The 13,723-nt window shown below is 48.4% G+C and overlaps 1 protein-coding gene across 1 annotated transcript in view; it reads left to right on the forward strand.

Moving 5' to 3' along the window:
• The window catches only part of LKAAEAR1 (LKAAEAR motif containing 1), a 32,697-nt gene that overhangs the window by 2,067 nt on the left and 16,907 nt on the right, over positions 1-13,723 (forward strand). Inside the window, exon 2 of the mRNA XM_048497926.1 lies at positions 6,834-7,007. Within this exon, the coding sequence (XP_048353883.1) occupies positions 6,834-7,007 (174 nt within the window). The remainder of the gene's footprint in view (positions 1-6,833; positions 7,008-13,723) is intronic.

Here is a 13,723-nt window from a genome sequence, read left to right on the forward strand (position 1 = left end):
TTTAGCCTGTACACTCCCACACATGCCAGCTGGGTGACCTTGGGCTAGTCACAGCTTCTCGGAGCTCTCTCAGCCCCACCCACCTCACAGGGTGTTTGTTGTGAGGGGGGAAGGGCAAGGAGATTGTCAGCCCCTTTGAATCTCCTGCAGGAGAGAAAGGGGGGATATAAATCCAAACTCTTTTTCTTCTTCTTCTAGGGCACTCCACTGTCGAACAGCCCTGACGGTCAGGAAGTTCTTCCTAATGTTGAGGTGGAATATCTTTTCCTGCACCTTGAACCTATTACTCCGGGTCCTAGTCTCTGAGGCAGCAGAAAACAAGCTTGCTCCCTCTTCGACATGACATCCCTTCAAATATCTAGACATGACTATCATGTCACCTCCCAACCTTCTCATCTCCAGACTAAACATCCCCAGCTCCCTAAGTCTCTCTTCGTAGGGCGTAGATTCCAGACCTTTGACCATTTTGGTTGCCTTCCTCTGGACCCGTTCCAGCTTGTCAATATCCTTCTTGAATTGTGGTGCCCAGAACTGTAGACATTATTCCAGGTGAGGTCTGACCAATGCAGAATAGAGAGGTGCAATTACATCCCTGTTACTTGTCTCCCAGTAGGCTTCATGTGGAACAGCATAGAGTTCAGAGTGAACTGGGACTAGCCCAAGGTCGCTCAGCAGGCTTCATGTGTAGAAAACAAACCTGGGTACCAGATAAGACCCCACTACTCATGTGTAAGTGTGGGGAATCGAGCCGGAATGGTGTAAGGGGGTTTGACTTATCTATGTGGGGGTTATCTGTCTAGAGCACAGGTGTCAAACTCACAGCCCTCCAGATGTTATGGACTACAGTTCCCATCATCCCCTGCCAGCATGGGAACTGTAGTCCATAACATCTGGAGGGCCGCGAGTTTGACACCGATGGTCTAGAGGTCTGGGCTGACGAGCATGGGAATGTTCAGTCTGGAGAAGAGGAGGTTAAGATGGGACAAGATTGCTCTCATTAAGAAGAAGAAGAAGAAGAAGAAGAGAAGAAGAGAAGAAGAAGAAGAAGAAGAAGAAGAAGAAGAAGAAGAAGAAGAAGAAGAAGAAGAAGAAGAAGAAGAAGAAGAAGAAGAAGAAGAAGAAGAAGAAGAAGAAGAGGAGGAGGAGGAGGAGGAACAAGAGAAGAAGAGAAGAAGAAGAAGAAGAAGAAGAAGAAGAAGAAGAAGAAGAAGAAGAAGAAGAAGAAGAAGAAGAAGAAGAGGAGGAGGAGGAGGAGGAGGAGGAGGAGGAGGAGGAGTAGTTTGGATTTATATCCCCCTTTCTCTCCTGCAGGAGTCTCAAAGGGGCTTACAATCTCCCTGCCCTTCCCCCCTCACAACAAACACACTGTGAGGTAGGTGGGGCTGAGAGAGCTCCCAGAAGCTGTGACTAGCCCAAGGTCACCCAGCTGGTGTGTGTGGGAGTATACAGGCTAATCTGAATTCCCCTGATAAACCTCCACGGCTCAGGTGGCAGAGCTGGGAATCAAACCTGGTTCCTCCAGATTAGATACACGAGCCCTTAACCTCCTACGCCACTGCTGCTCCTACAACTGCCATGTAGAGGAGGGCAGGGAGCCGTTTTTATTGGCAGCAAATGATCGCGCATGCAATAATGGGCATCATGGGTAGAAAGGCACAAGCTGGACATTAGGGGGACAAGAATTTACAGTAAACAGAACTGAACAGTGGAATTGACTGCCAGGGGCGGGGAGTGAGCTCCTCCTCTCCCGCAGTCTTCAAGCGGCAGCTGGAGGGACACTTGTCCGAGATGTTTTAGGCTGATTCTGCATTGAGCAGGGGGTTGGACTAGATGGCCTCTAGGATCCCCTCCAACTCATTGATAAGGAATTAGGGCAGCCTGAACAAAGCAAAAATACATGTCTCCTACTTAGGTTCGTCAACCTCAACAGTGAACCTCAGTTGCCTTTGATGGGACTCCGAGACTGATAAAGTGGAGTTTAATCCAGGTGGGGTCTGGATTAAAATTAAAATTTAATTAAAACTGATTCAGAATGCAGAAATCAGTCCCTAGAGTGGCGATGGTAGCGAAGCAAGCAAAGAAAGAGCGACGAAACCGGCGAAGCAAGCAAAAAGGACATGCTCTGGTCCAGAAGCTTTACATAGACCAGGGGTCTTCAAACTATGGCCCTCCAGATGTTCATGGACTACAATTCCCATCAGCCCCTGCCAGCATGGCCAAGTGGTAGGGCTCATGAGAATTGTAGTCTATGAACATCTGGAGGGCCATAGTTTGAAGACGCCTGACGTAGACTCTGGTGAGCAGGTGGTACAAAGTTTCTTAAAGGGCTGCGTCTCAAATTCGTTTTTCAGTGGGGGAACTTGGGGAAGTCTGTGTTTAATTTCACCACCAGAGGGCAGGAAATCTACAGTTTCTTTCCTAAGGACTCTTCGAACTGGCAAATTTCGGCTCATCTCCAACATGATCGACAGTCTATTTGTTATCATGCTGGAGCTTCTCTCCTTTTCTGTTTGGAGATGTTTACAGAAGGAGTTAATTCTCATTGATGTGAAGTGGATACCGGTGAAGGAAATGCCAAAAGTAGCTGGTATTATTCCGTGGCTAGCACTATCGCACTGATTCCTATAATGTTCTTTACTCATCCATGTATAGGTTTCGGCTGGTTTTAAGATCTTCAGCTCTGAGAAGATGCGTAAAAAATATTTTTTCCAGTTCACGATAACAAGAGGTTTGAACTGCATTTACTAGTTGGATTTCTACCTGTAGTCTTTAGAAACTGGTTCTGGGTCTTTTGTGAATATGCTTTTACTATGTTTTAAGGTATGTTTTAAAATTGTTGTTCACCACCCTGAGCCCTTAGGGGGAGGGCGGTACACAAAAATAGATAGATAGATAGATAGATAGATAGATAGATAGATAGATAGATAGATAGATAGATAGATAGATAGATAGATAGATAGATAGATAGATAGATAGATAGATAGATAGATAGATGGTAGATAGACAGAGCATAGATAGGTAGGTGGCAGGCAGGTGGGTGGCAGGTAGGCAGGTAGGTAGGTGGCAGGTAGGTAGCAGCAGGTAGGTAGGCAGGTAGGTAGGCAGGCAGGTGGCAGGCAGGTGGAAGGAGGAAGAAGGAAGAAGGAAGAAGGAAAGAAAGGAAGAAGTGTTAAAAGGAAGGAAGAAGGAAGGAAGGAAGAAAGAAGCAGGAAGGAAGCAGCAGCAGCAGCAGCAGCAGCAGCAGCAAAGAAAGCAGCAGAAAGAAAGAAAGAAAGAAAGAAAGAAAGAAAGAAAGAAAGAAAGAACTGTATTTACTAGTTGGATTTCTGTCTGAAGTCTTTAGAAATTGGGGTGCTGTGTGGTTTGTGTTCTAGCAGCATTCTCTCCTGACGTTTCGCCTGCATCTGTGGCTGGCATCTTCAGAGGATCTTCAGAGGATCTTTAGAAATTGTAGGACACTTTTATCCTCCACTATGATTTACCTATAAAGGAAAAAGGAGATGATTCAGTGATTAGAATTGGATATTAATACTGCATTGAACTCACCTGTTGGATTCCTGATTTCAGCTTAGGGAGGGGCATGTTTTGGTCCTTCTCCATCACGTGTCTATGAAGAAACAGATTATGTTACCGGAGTTGGTAACTAATACCAGAACATACTCCCCTGTTGGACTTCTGACTACAGTTCATGAAGATATGTCCTTGAGTCCTCCTCCATGGTAAAAGAAAAAAAAATTAATCGCTTCAGGACAAGGCAGATTACTCAATGAGTGGAGGATATCAAGACTATACATTACATTCACCTGTTGGATTTCTGACTGTTTTTCATAAGTTTTAGAATATGTTTCTACGTAGTTATGTATCTGGTTAGCTAATTAGCCAACATTGATTAGCTGTTATTCACTTTATTAAGTTGCATTGGATCGCATATCTACACGTGTTGGGAACTGTTGTTATATTTCCTTCAACATTTAATATATATGCTCATTTAAAATTTCCAAAAAGTTTTTTTGTCCTTTGTGCCAATGATGCAGATTCCGAGGGCAACCAGATAGATGGGGGGGGGGGGGAGTCGGCCCACGAGGGTCGCAAGGAAGAGGCAAGACGCAGCGATATCATCCGGTGGAGAGAGCCAGCGGCAGGAAGCGTGATCCGTGGATCTGGCAACTCTGCTGTGGTCTAGTCCCTGGCACCTTTTATTAGGGTTTCATAGGGGCGGATCGGGAGGCGGGAGAGCGGGAGAATACTGTATAGTATATGACCCATGGGGTTGCCTACGTGCGGGAGGAAACGTTCCTGTCTGGGCCTAATCCATACCTGGGGGCTTGTGCCCCTTTGTCCCTTTGTCTGGGATGTCTTGTGACCGTGAGTCAGGTAACTCATGACCTGTGACTCACGGGGGCTTGGGGGACAGGTGAGCGTGTGCACCCAGAAAGACACAGATGGCACAGGCATTCCTGCGCTCTTTCTGAGGCTCTGCTGGGTTCGCAGGGCTCATCCCGGGGGTGTGGGGGGGGGGGTTGTTGCTTGTGTTTTGTTCTGATCTTTTTTCTTTTTGGCTGTCATCTCGAACATACCCTGCAGTGAAACCAAGCGCTGGAGAAGGGAGAAAGCCAGAAAGTTTACCCAGCTCTGTCCAACCAGGGATAGCTTAAGAACATATGAACATAAGAACTAGCCTGCTGGATCAGACCAGAGTCCATCTAGTCCAGCACTCTGCTACTCGCAGTGGCCCACCAGGTGCCTTTGGGAGCTCACCTGCAGGAGGTGAAAGCAATGGCCTTCTGCTGCTGCCGCCGCTCCCGAGCACCTGGTCTGTTAAGGCATTTGCAATCTGAGATCAAGGAGGATCAAGATTGGGAGCCATAGATCGACTTCTCCTCCATAAATCTGTCCAAGCCCTTTTTAAAGCTATCCAGGTTAGTGGCCATCACCACCTCCTTCTGTGAAGAGAGGTTTAAGGTCCCTTCCCAGATAGGATTGCTAGCTGCCTGTTGGAAAATGTCTTTAGCTTAGGGGATGAAGCTTTGGGAAGGTGGATGGAGAAGGGGAGAAAGGGCTGTGTTAACCCTTGTCCAGTTACTCTGGGCCCTACCCATCCCTTCAAGTCTTTCGCTCCACTACAGCTGACAGCCTGACCCTGGTAGGGAAGGCACTAGACGCCAGTACATAGCCCTATATCCATTTTGAGGGTCCTGAAGAATTTTATTCTTCTCCCGAAGAATTTTACTCACTCACTTGGGATCAAGGTCACGACTAAGCCATATTGCTCATGGAGGTATACTAAAGGAGGTGGAACAGTGGTGGGATCCAAACATTTTAGTAACAGGTTTCCATGGTGATGGGATTCAAACTGTGGCGTAGCGCCAATGGGGCTGGGCGGGGCACAATGGGGGCGTGGCCAGGCATTTCGGGGGTGGGGCATTCCTGGGCAAGGCTCTGGCAAGGATGCAGCCGGTGCGCCGGTCCTTGGGCGGGAAACGAATGCACGCAGGCGCAGCATGCCACGCATGCCGGTGCACCTCCTGCTAGACTGCTTCAAGTTCTGCGCGCTACTGCTGAGAGGAGGGGTGTAACTAAGGCAAAAATCACGTGGCAAAATCACCAATTAGTCACCCCCTTTCGGCACACACAAATAATCAGTAACCTACTCTGTGGAACCTGTGAGAACCTGCTGGATCCCACCTCTGCCTATATCCATTTTGAGGGTCCTGAGGAATTTTATTCTTTTCCCGAAGAATTTTACTCACTCACTCGGGATCAAGGTCACGACTAAGCCATATTGCTCGCGGAGGTATCCTAAAGGAGGTGGCCTGATCATCGCAACCCTGACAGAGATCCGTTGAAGTCCCTCTGGGAAAAAAATGGTTGCTTTGCTTGCCAAAAGAATAAACGAATGCAGATGGCCGTGCATTTGAAAGAAATGTTCTGGAGTGTTTTTGGTCCTCGATGCATATTTTGTCACTACCGAAATAGGTCGAGCAGTTATAATTAGAAAGATGCAAAAATATTTTTTTTAAAAATAATGGGTCCTTGCTGCAAAACGTTTGACTCTTATTATTATGGAGATGCATCCCCGCTTCTCTCTCTCCCTCTCTCCTCTCTCTTCTCTCTCCTCTCTCTCTCTCTCCTCTCTCTCTCTCTCCTCTCTCTCTCTTCTCTCTCTCTCTCTCCTCTTCTTCTTCTCTCCTTCTCCTCTCCTCCTCTCACTTCTCTCTCTCTCCCTCCTCTCTCTCTCTCCTCTCCCTCCTCTTCTTCCTCTCTCCTCCCTTCCTCTCTTCTCCTCCTCTTCCTCCCTCTCCCTCCTCCTCTCCCTCCCTCCTCCTCCTTCCTCCTCCTCCTCTCTCTCCCCTCCCTCCCCCTCCTCTTCCTCTCCTCTCCTCCTCCCCTCCTCCCTCCCTTCCTCCTCCCTCCCTCCTCTCTCTCTCTCCTCTCTCTCCCCCCTCTCTCTCTCCTCTCTTTCTTCTCTCTCTCTCTCTCTCCTCTCTCTCTCTCTTCTCTCTCTCTCTTCTCTCTCCCCCCTCTCTTCTCTCTCTCTCTCTCTCTTGAACAATGTGAGGAATTCTTTGCTGGATTGAGCCAAAGGTCTGTTTAACACTCCACCATCTCTTTCCCAACAGTATCAAGCCAAACCTGTTTAGTTTTCTTTAGCCATGAAAGAAGGATGGGCTGGCAGCGTTTGTTTCCAAATGTCCAGAGTGGAAGGGGGGCGGTGGGGGACCTGCTGAAAAGACCCCATTCATTCTACTCATAAGGCTTCCCCAAAAAACAATTCATGCAGGAATGCATGAATGAATGCAATTTGCTTAATTAATTTTCATGGGCCCTGGCAGTCTGACTGGAGAGTTAAAGGGGGTCAGGAGGAAAGAGAGCCAGAAGAGGACAGTAGGCCCATTGGGGACATGCAACGGACACGGGGACAGGCAAACTTCCTGGTCTGGGGAGACAAAAATCTAGAACCAGAGATTCAAGAAATGATAGGGAAGGAGGACGAGTTGGAAGAAAACGTGGGAGATTGAACTGACATTCAAACTTTCCAATCAGCAAAGTCAAATACTTCCTGCAATAATGGAAGGAGTCAGAAAAAAGTCAGGGAGAAAGCAGGAGGTTGGTGTACTAAAGCATTCCTTTGAGTCTTAAGGCGGCTCACGAACTCCTTTTCTCTTCCTCTCCCCACAACAGACACCTTGTGAGGTAGGTGGGGCCGAGAGAGTTCGGAGAGAACTGTGACTGGCCCAAGGTCACCCAGCAGGCTTCGTGTAGAGGAGCAGGGAAACAAACCCAGTTCAGCAGATTAGAGTCCGTCGCTCATGTGGAAGAGTGGGGAATTGAATCCAGTTCTCTGGATCAGGGTGCCCCTGCTCTTAACCACTACTACACAATACAGCGTAGCCTGATCTTGGATTCGAATTCTTGGTCCTGCTAGATAGAACATGGGCTGTTCCTTTGAGTTTTGGAGACTTTGGCCTTGAGAAGGGAGATCCAGAGGTGGGATCCCGCAGGTTCTCACAGGTTCCCGAGAGTAGGTTACTAATTATTTGTGTGTGCCGAGAGGGGGTTACTAATGGGTGATTTTGCCACATGATGTTTGCCTTAGTTACGCCCCTCCTCTGCTCCTCAGCAGTAGCGTGCAGAACTTGAAGCAGTCTAGCAGGAGGTGCACCGGCGTGCGTGGCAGCCTGCACCTGGGTGCATTCGTTTCCTTGCCACAGCCCCCCCTCGGCCTACCGGCAATGCTCTCCCACTCCTTAGAAATGGGCTGGCCACCTCCCATCATGTTCTCTCCACCAGCCCCATTGGCACTATGCCACTGTTTGAATCCCACCACCATGGGAACCTGTTACTAAAATTTTTAGATCCCACCACTGGGGAGATCCATTCTAAAAAGAGTGCCCCTGCCAAGAGCACTAAAGAATTCATTATAGGAACAGTATCAACCAAATCTTCAATTGCCTGAGATGAGGATTTGAGCCTTCATACCCATCATTTGTAAGCCTTTCCAAATGTTGATGTTCGGGAAGAATTATGAGTCACTCTTTGTTTAACTTGAATTTCTGCTGCTGCTAAAAACGGTAAGTGAACAGAACTCGCTGTGTCAATATTTAGGATACATCAGCCCCTGCTGACACTGAGGGCTGAATTATGTTGACATTTTGAGATCTAAGAGAAGGCAAGAACAGACTAGACTCATTCCCCCTTCCCTTGTTGGACTGCAGAAATGTCTATCGGTGGGAGTCACGCGGCAGCCGCCCAATTGAACCGTGATACTGTGCAAAAATAAAATCCCTTCAATTCTTTGTCCAGCGTGGTGTAGTGGTTAAGAGCGGGTGCACTCTAATCTGGAGAACTGGGTTTGATTCCCCGCTCTGCCACTTGAGCTGTGGAGGCTTATCTGGTGAACTAGATTCACTTGTGCACTTCAACCCATGCCAGCTGGGTGACCTTGAGCTAGTCACAGTTCTTTGGAGCTCTCTCAGCCCCACCTACCTTACAGGATGTTTGTTGTGAGGTGAGGAAGGGAAAAGAGTTTGTTAGAGTTAGTCAGAGAGCCTGGAAGGGTTGGCAGGGGATTCTAGCATTTTCCCCGATAGCAGTGGTTTGGTTGAGAGCTCAGGATCGATAGTATCGGAGTGGAGGCTGTGAGGCCGCAGTGAGTTCTTTCTGAATAGGTGCAGCCTGGCATGGTGACTCCCAGGCTACAGACTTTTGTTTCGTTAGCGGTCGGTAATTTTCCCCGATAGCTGGCTTCGACTTTGCTGGTATCTGGAGAGATGCAGCCTGGTGGCGTATCCGGCTACAGACTTCTTTTCAGATTCACATACCAGGCTACTCTATTCAGAGGGCCTCACCTTTTGACCTCACAGTATATATACTCCACTTGCTTTCCATTCCTACTATCAGATCCTCTGAAGATGCCAGCCACAGATGCAGGTGAAACATCAGGAGAAAATGCTGCTAGAACACGGCCATACAGCCCGGAAACCACACAGCACCCCAGTGATTCCAGCCGTGAAAGCCTTCGACAATACATAGTTTGTAAGTTCCTTTGAGTCTCCTTATAGGAGAGAAAGGGGGGATATAAATCCAAACTCCTACTACGCTGCTGCTGCTGCTGCTGCTTCTTCCTCTTCCTCTTCTTCTTCTTCTTCTCCCCACCAGCTACACATTTAAATCAGGTCTGATCTAGCAACCAGCCTTTGCCATTTTCAAATCCACTGCAGCCACAAACTCACTAGTAAGCGAAAAGTCTTGGCCTTGACCAATAAGAGACAGTTCTCAATATGGAGAGCGATATACTGTCTTCTGAGCGGGGCATATGCTAAAAGGACATGTTCAACTGTTTCAATGGCCTTCCGTGGGCCTTTTATGATAGGGGGTCTGACGAAACATGCCTTTTAGGACCGACAAGGGAAATGCATTCAGTCGGGCCAGCATTAAAATATGTCTGAGATAAGGAGAAGATAAGTTGATAAAATACCCCAGTAGGCCCCTGTTGAGGGGGAGGATTGTGTCTTAATCTCTGAGGCAGCAGAAAACAAGCTTGCTCCCTCACCGACAGGACATCCCTTCAAATATCTAAACAGGGCTACCATGTCACCTCTTCACCTGCTTTTGTTTACCAAAAAGAGTCCAAAAGTGGCTTACAATCACTTCTCCCCCCCCCCCCCAACAGACACCTCATCATAAAGGTGGGGCCAAGAGAATTTGGAGAGAACTGTGACTAGCCCAAGGTCTCCCAGCAGGCTTAAGAACATAAGAACATAAGAACAAGCCAGTTGGATCAGACCAGAGTCCATCTAGTCCAGCTCTCTGCTACTCGCAGTGGCCCACCAGGTGCCTTTGGGAGCTCACCTGCAGGAGGTGAAAGCAAGGGCCTTCCGCTGCTGCTGCTGCTCCCGAGCACCTGGTCTGCTAAGGCATTTGCAATCTCAGATCAAGGAGGATCAAGATTGGCAGCCATAGATCGACTTCTCCTCCATCAATCTGTCCAAGCCCCTTTTAAAGCTATCCAGGTGAGTGGCCATCCCCACCTCCTGTGGCAGCATCTTCTGCTAAGCAACTGGGCCAATCACCCAAGCCAAGTGCGTGAAGAAGTGTTTCCTTTTATCAGTCCTCATTCTTCCCCCCAGCATTTTCAATGGATGCCCCCTGGTTCTAGTATTGTGAAGAGCATATGGAAGAGCAGAGAATCAGATCCAGTTCATCAGATAAGAGTCATGGGGAGGAGCGGGGAATCGAACCCGGTTCTCCAGATTAGAGTCACCGCTCGTAACCAGGTTTTCCTTGGAAGTGACGTAGCGCCATTGACCACCCCCAACGGCAGGTAAACAGCAAGACTATGCAGAGTTGTAGGACATCGCAAGAGGTTTTCTCAGCACCCGCTTCACTAATTTCAACCAGGACTGAACGGAATGCATAGTGTTTGGCCTTCAGCAGCAAAGCGAGGGGAATTGAATAGAAACGGGAGCAAAGGCCCATCTCTTAATATAAGCGGCTCTCCAGCAGCCGATGAAATCCATTTTCATTCCCCACTTAGAATAATCTTCTCAGAATTCCTATTATGAAAATGCAATAAGCTGCTCTCCAATGTACTCCCTTTTGTAGGAGTGGAAAAAATAGGGAAAGTGGGGGGGAAATAGCTGAACAGAGAGAGAGAGGGAGGGAGGGAGGGAGGGAGGGAGGGAGGGAGGGAGGGAGGGAGGGAGGGAGAGAGGGGGAGGGAGAGAGAGAGAGGGAGGGAGGGAGGGAGGGGGAGAGGGAGGGAGGGAGGGAGGGAGGGAGGGAGAGAGAGAGAGGGAGGGAGGGAGAGAGAGAGAGAGAGAGAGAGAGAGAGAGAGAGAGAGAGAGAGAGAATAATGTAGAAGAAGAAGAAGAAGAGTTTGGATTTATATCCCCCCTTTCTCTCCTGCAGGAGACTCAAAGGGGCTGACAATCTCCTTGCCCTTCCCCCCTCACAACAAACACCCTGTGAGGTGGGTGGGGCTGAGAGAGCTCCGAGAAGCTGTGACTAGCCCAAGGTCACCCAGCTGGCGTGTGTGGGAGTGCACAGGCTAATCTGAATTCCCCAGAGAAGCCTCCACAGCTCAGGCGGCAGAGCTGGGAATCAAACCCGGTTCCTCCAGTTTAGAATGCACCTGCTCTTAACCTCCTACGCCACTGCTGCTCACATGTAGAAATATAAGCCACCCTAAATTTGTAAAATGACCAGCAATGTTGGTCACGGGCTCTGGGCATGTTTCACTAGGGAAGTGGTGGCGAACCTATGGCACAGGTGCCAGAGGTGGCACTCAGAGCTCTCTCTGTGGGCAGGCGCAAACAGAGTGCCCCCCCACACACATCTAGGCTGGCCTGGGCCGCTGGGCTCAATTATTAGCATTAAACCTAAGACCTAGTTTTGGGGAAGCAGTGTAGGTAACCCTGTTAAGCGCTGTTAAACCCCACTGATTTTCATGCGAAGAACAAAAGCGCAATCCTTTACCTGGGAGTAAGCTCAGTTGCTGGCAATGGGGCTTGCTTCTGAGTAAACCCTCCTAGGGTCGTGATTCACCTGTTGGAAGAGATGCACAGTTGCTTCAAAGCAAAGCCACCGACTACCACCAAACTTACTCCTGAGTAACGCACACCTCGGAGCCAACCGTTTTTTCTAAACTAAAACCTCAGTATTCAGGTTAAATTGCTGTGTTGGCACTTTGCAATAAGTAAGTGGGTTTTGGGTTGTAATTTGGGCACTCGGTCTCGAAAAGGTTCGCCATCACTGCCCTAGGGGCAGTCTCAATTTTCTGGTCCGTTGTAAATAGCTGTTCCTCGTCTCTTAATTGTACGTAGGAGCAGCAGTGGCGTAGGAGGTTAAGAGCTCGTGTATCTAATCTGGAGGAACCGGGGTTGATTCCCCGCTCTACCACCTGAGCTGTGGAGGCTGATCTGGGGAATTCAGATTAGCCTGTGCACTCCCACACACACCAGTTGGGTGACCTTGGGCTAGTCACAGCTTCTCAGAGCTCTCTCAGCCCCACCCACCTCACAGGGTGTTTGTTGTAAGGGGGGAAGGGCAAGGAGATTGTCAGCCCCTTTGAGTCTCCTGCAGGAGAGAAAGGGGGGATATAAATCCAAACTCTTCTTCTTCTTCTCTTCTTCCTTCTCTTGCCAGATGCCTTGTGATGTTTACTTTCTTCTGTTCCGCTTCCTACTTGGAATCTCTAATCTTGGAGTTGTTGGAAAGGCGCAAGTGTGTTATCTGGGGTGCCCAGACATATCAAAGCAGGCAGGACCCAGACTGCGGCTTCACACCCTGCGGCTGCCGAGACACACGGCAAACATTGCAGGATAGTTATGGCTTTTTCTCCCCACCTTCATATTTTCTACCAGAGCCCTCTTGGCCGGCCGTTGCAAAGTCAAGAAACTCGGCAAAATAACTGATTACGACACACAGCAAAAGAATACAGAGTGTGCGCAGAACACAAGATCGCCAACTCTGGGTTGAAAAATACCTGGAGATTTGGAAGAAGAAGAAGAGTTTGGACTTAAACCCCACCTTTATTTCCTGTAAGGAGACTCAAGGGGGCTTACAAGCTCCTTTCCCCTCCTCTCCCCACAACAGACACCTTGGGAGGTAGGTGGGGCTGAGAGAGTTCCCAAGAGAACTGTGACTCCCCCAAGGCCACCCAGCAGGAATGTAGGAGTGTGGAAACACATCTGGCTCACCAGATAAGCCTCTGCCACTCAGGTGGAGGAGTGGGGAATCAAACCTGGTTCTCCATATTAGAGTCCACCTGCTCTTAACCACTACACTACACTGACTCGGCACCCCCAAGAGATTTGAAGGTGGAAATGATGTTGGGCTATGTGCTGATACAAACTAAAAGCTCAACATGGGGTAGGTGTACAAACTGGAACAGAAAGCTAAATTACCATGCCTCAAGACTACTCACAAAGCCACTGCCAGACTGTGCAGAAATACATTTAAATTCAGTGTGATAAGGCTATATACAAAAGAGGTTTATCATTTGTATGCCATACAGTACATACAATTAATCATAGCAGCACATATGAGGATCTGGTCTCCATTTCTGGATTATATATCGAAGCAACTGCAAATTAGGATGGAATAAAATAGAATTAGTAGGGAATTGAGAAGTATTATCTCAGATTAAAGTAATGATTTTATATCCCCATCCCACTTTTGCGCTCCTCTTTTTCTTTCTTTGCTTTATACCAAAAGAAATTTCGTTTAGAGTATTAAGTTTCAGATAATTAGAATCAGTTTGAAAACGCCGCCTCAATTTAGAGGATGCCGAAGGTCTTAAGAAGGAGGAGGAGGAGGAGGAGGAGGACAAGGAGGAGGAGGAGGAGGAGGAGGAGGAGAAGAAGAGGAGGAAGGAGGAGGAGGAGGAAGGAGGAGGAGGAGAAGGAGGAGGAAGAAAGAGGAGGAGGAGGAGGAAGGAGGAGGAGGAGAAGGAGAAGGAAGAAAGAGGAGGAGGAGAAGGAGGAGGAGAAGGAGAAGAAGAAGAAGAGGAGGAAGAAGGAGGAGGAGGAGGAGGAGGAGGAGGAGGAGGAGGAGGAGGAGGAGGAGGAGGAGGAGGAGGAGGAGAAGAAGAAGAAGAAGAAGAAGAAGAAGAAGAAGAAGAAGAAGAAGAAGAAGAAGAAGAAGAAGAAGAAGAAGAAGAAGAAGAAGAAGAAGAGTTGGATTTATATCCCCCCTTTCTCTCCTGCAGCAGACTCAAAG

Source organism: Sphaerodactylus townsendi, linkage group LG05 (assembly GCF_021028975.2).
Source record: "Sphaerodactylus townsendi isolate TG3544 linkage group LG05, MPM_Stown_v2.3, whole genome shotgun sequence".
In the NCBI taxonomy this organism is placed as follows: domain Eukaryota; kingdom Metazoa; phylum Chordata; class Lepidosauria; order Squamata; family Sphaerodactylidae; genus Sphaerodactylus; species Sphaerodactylus townsendi.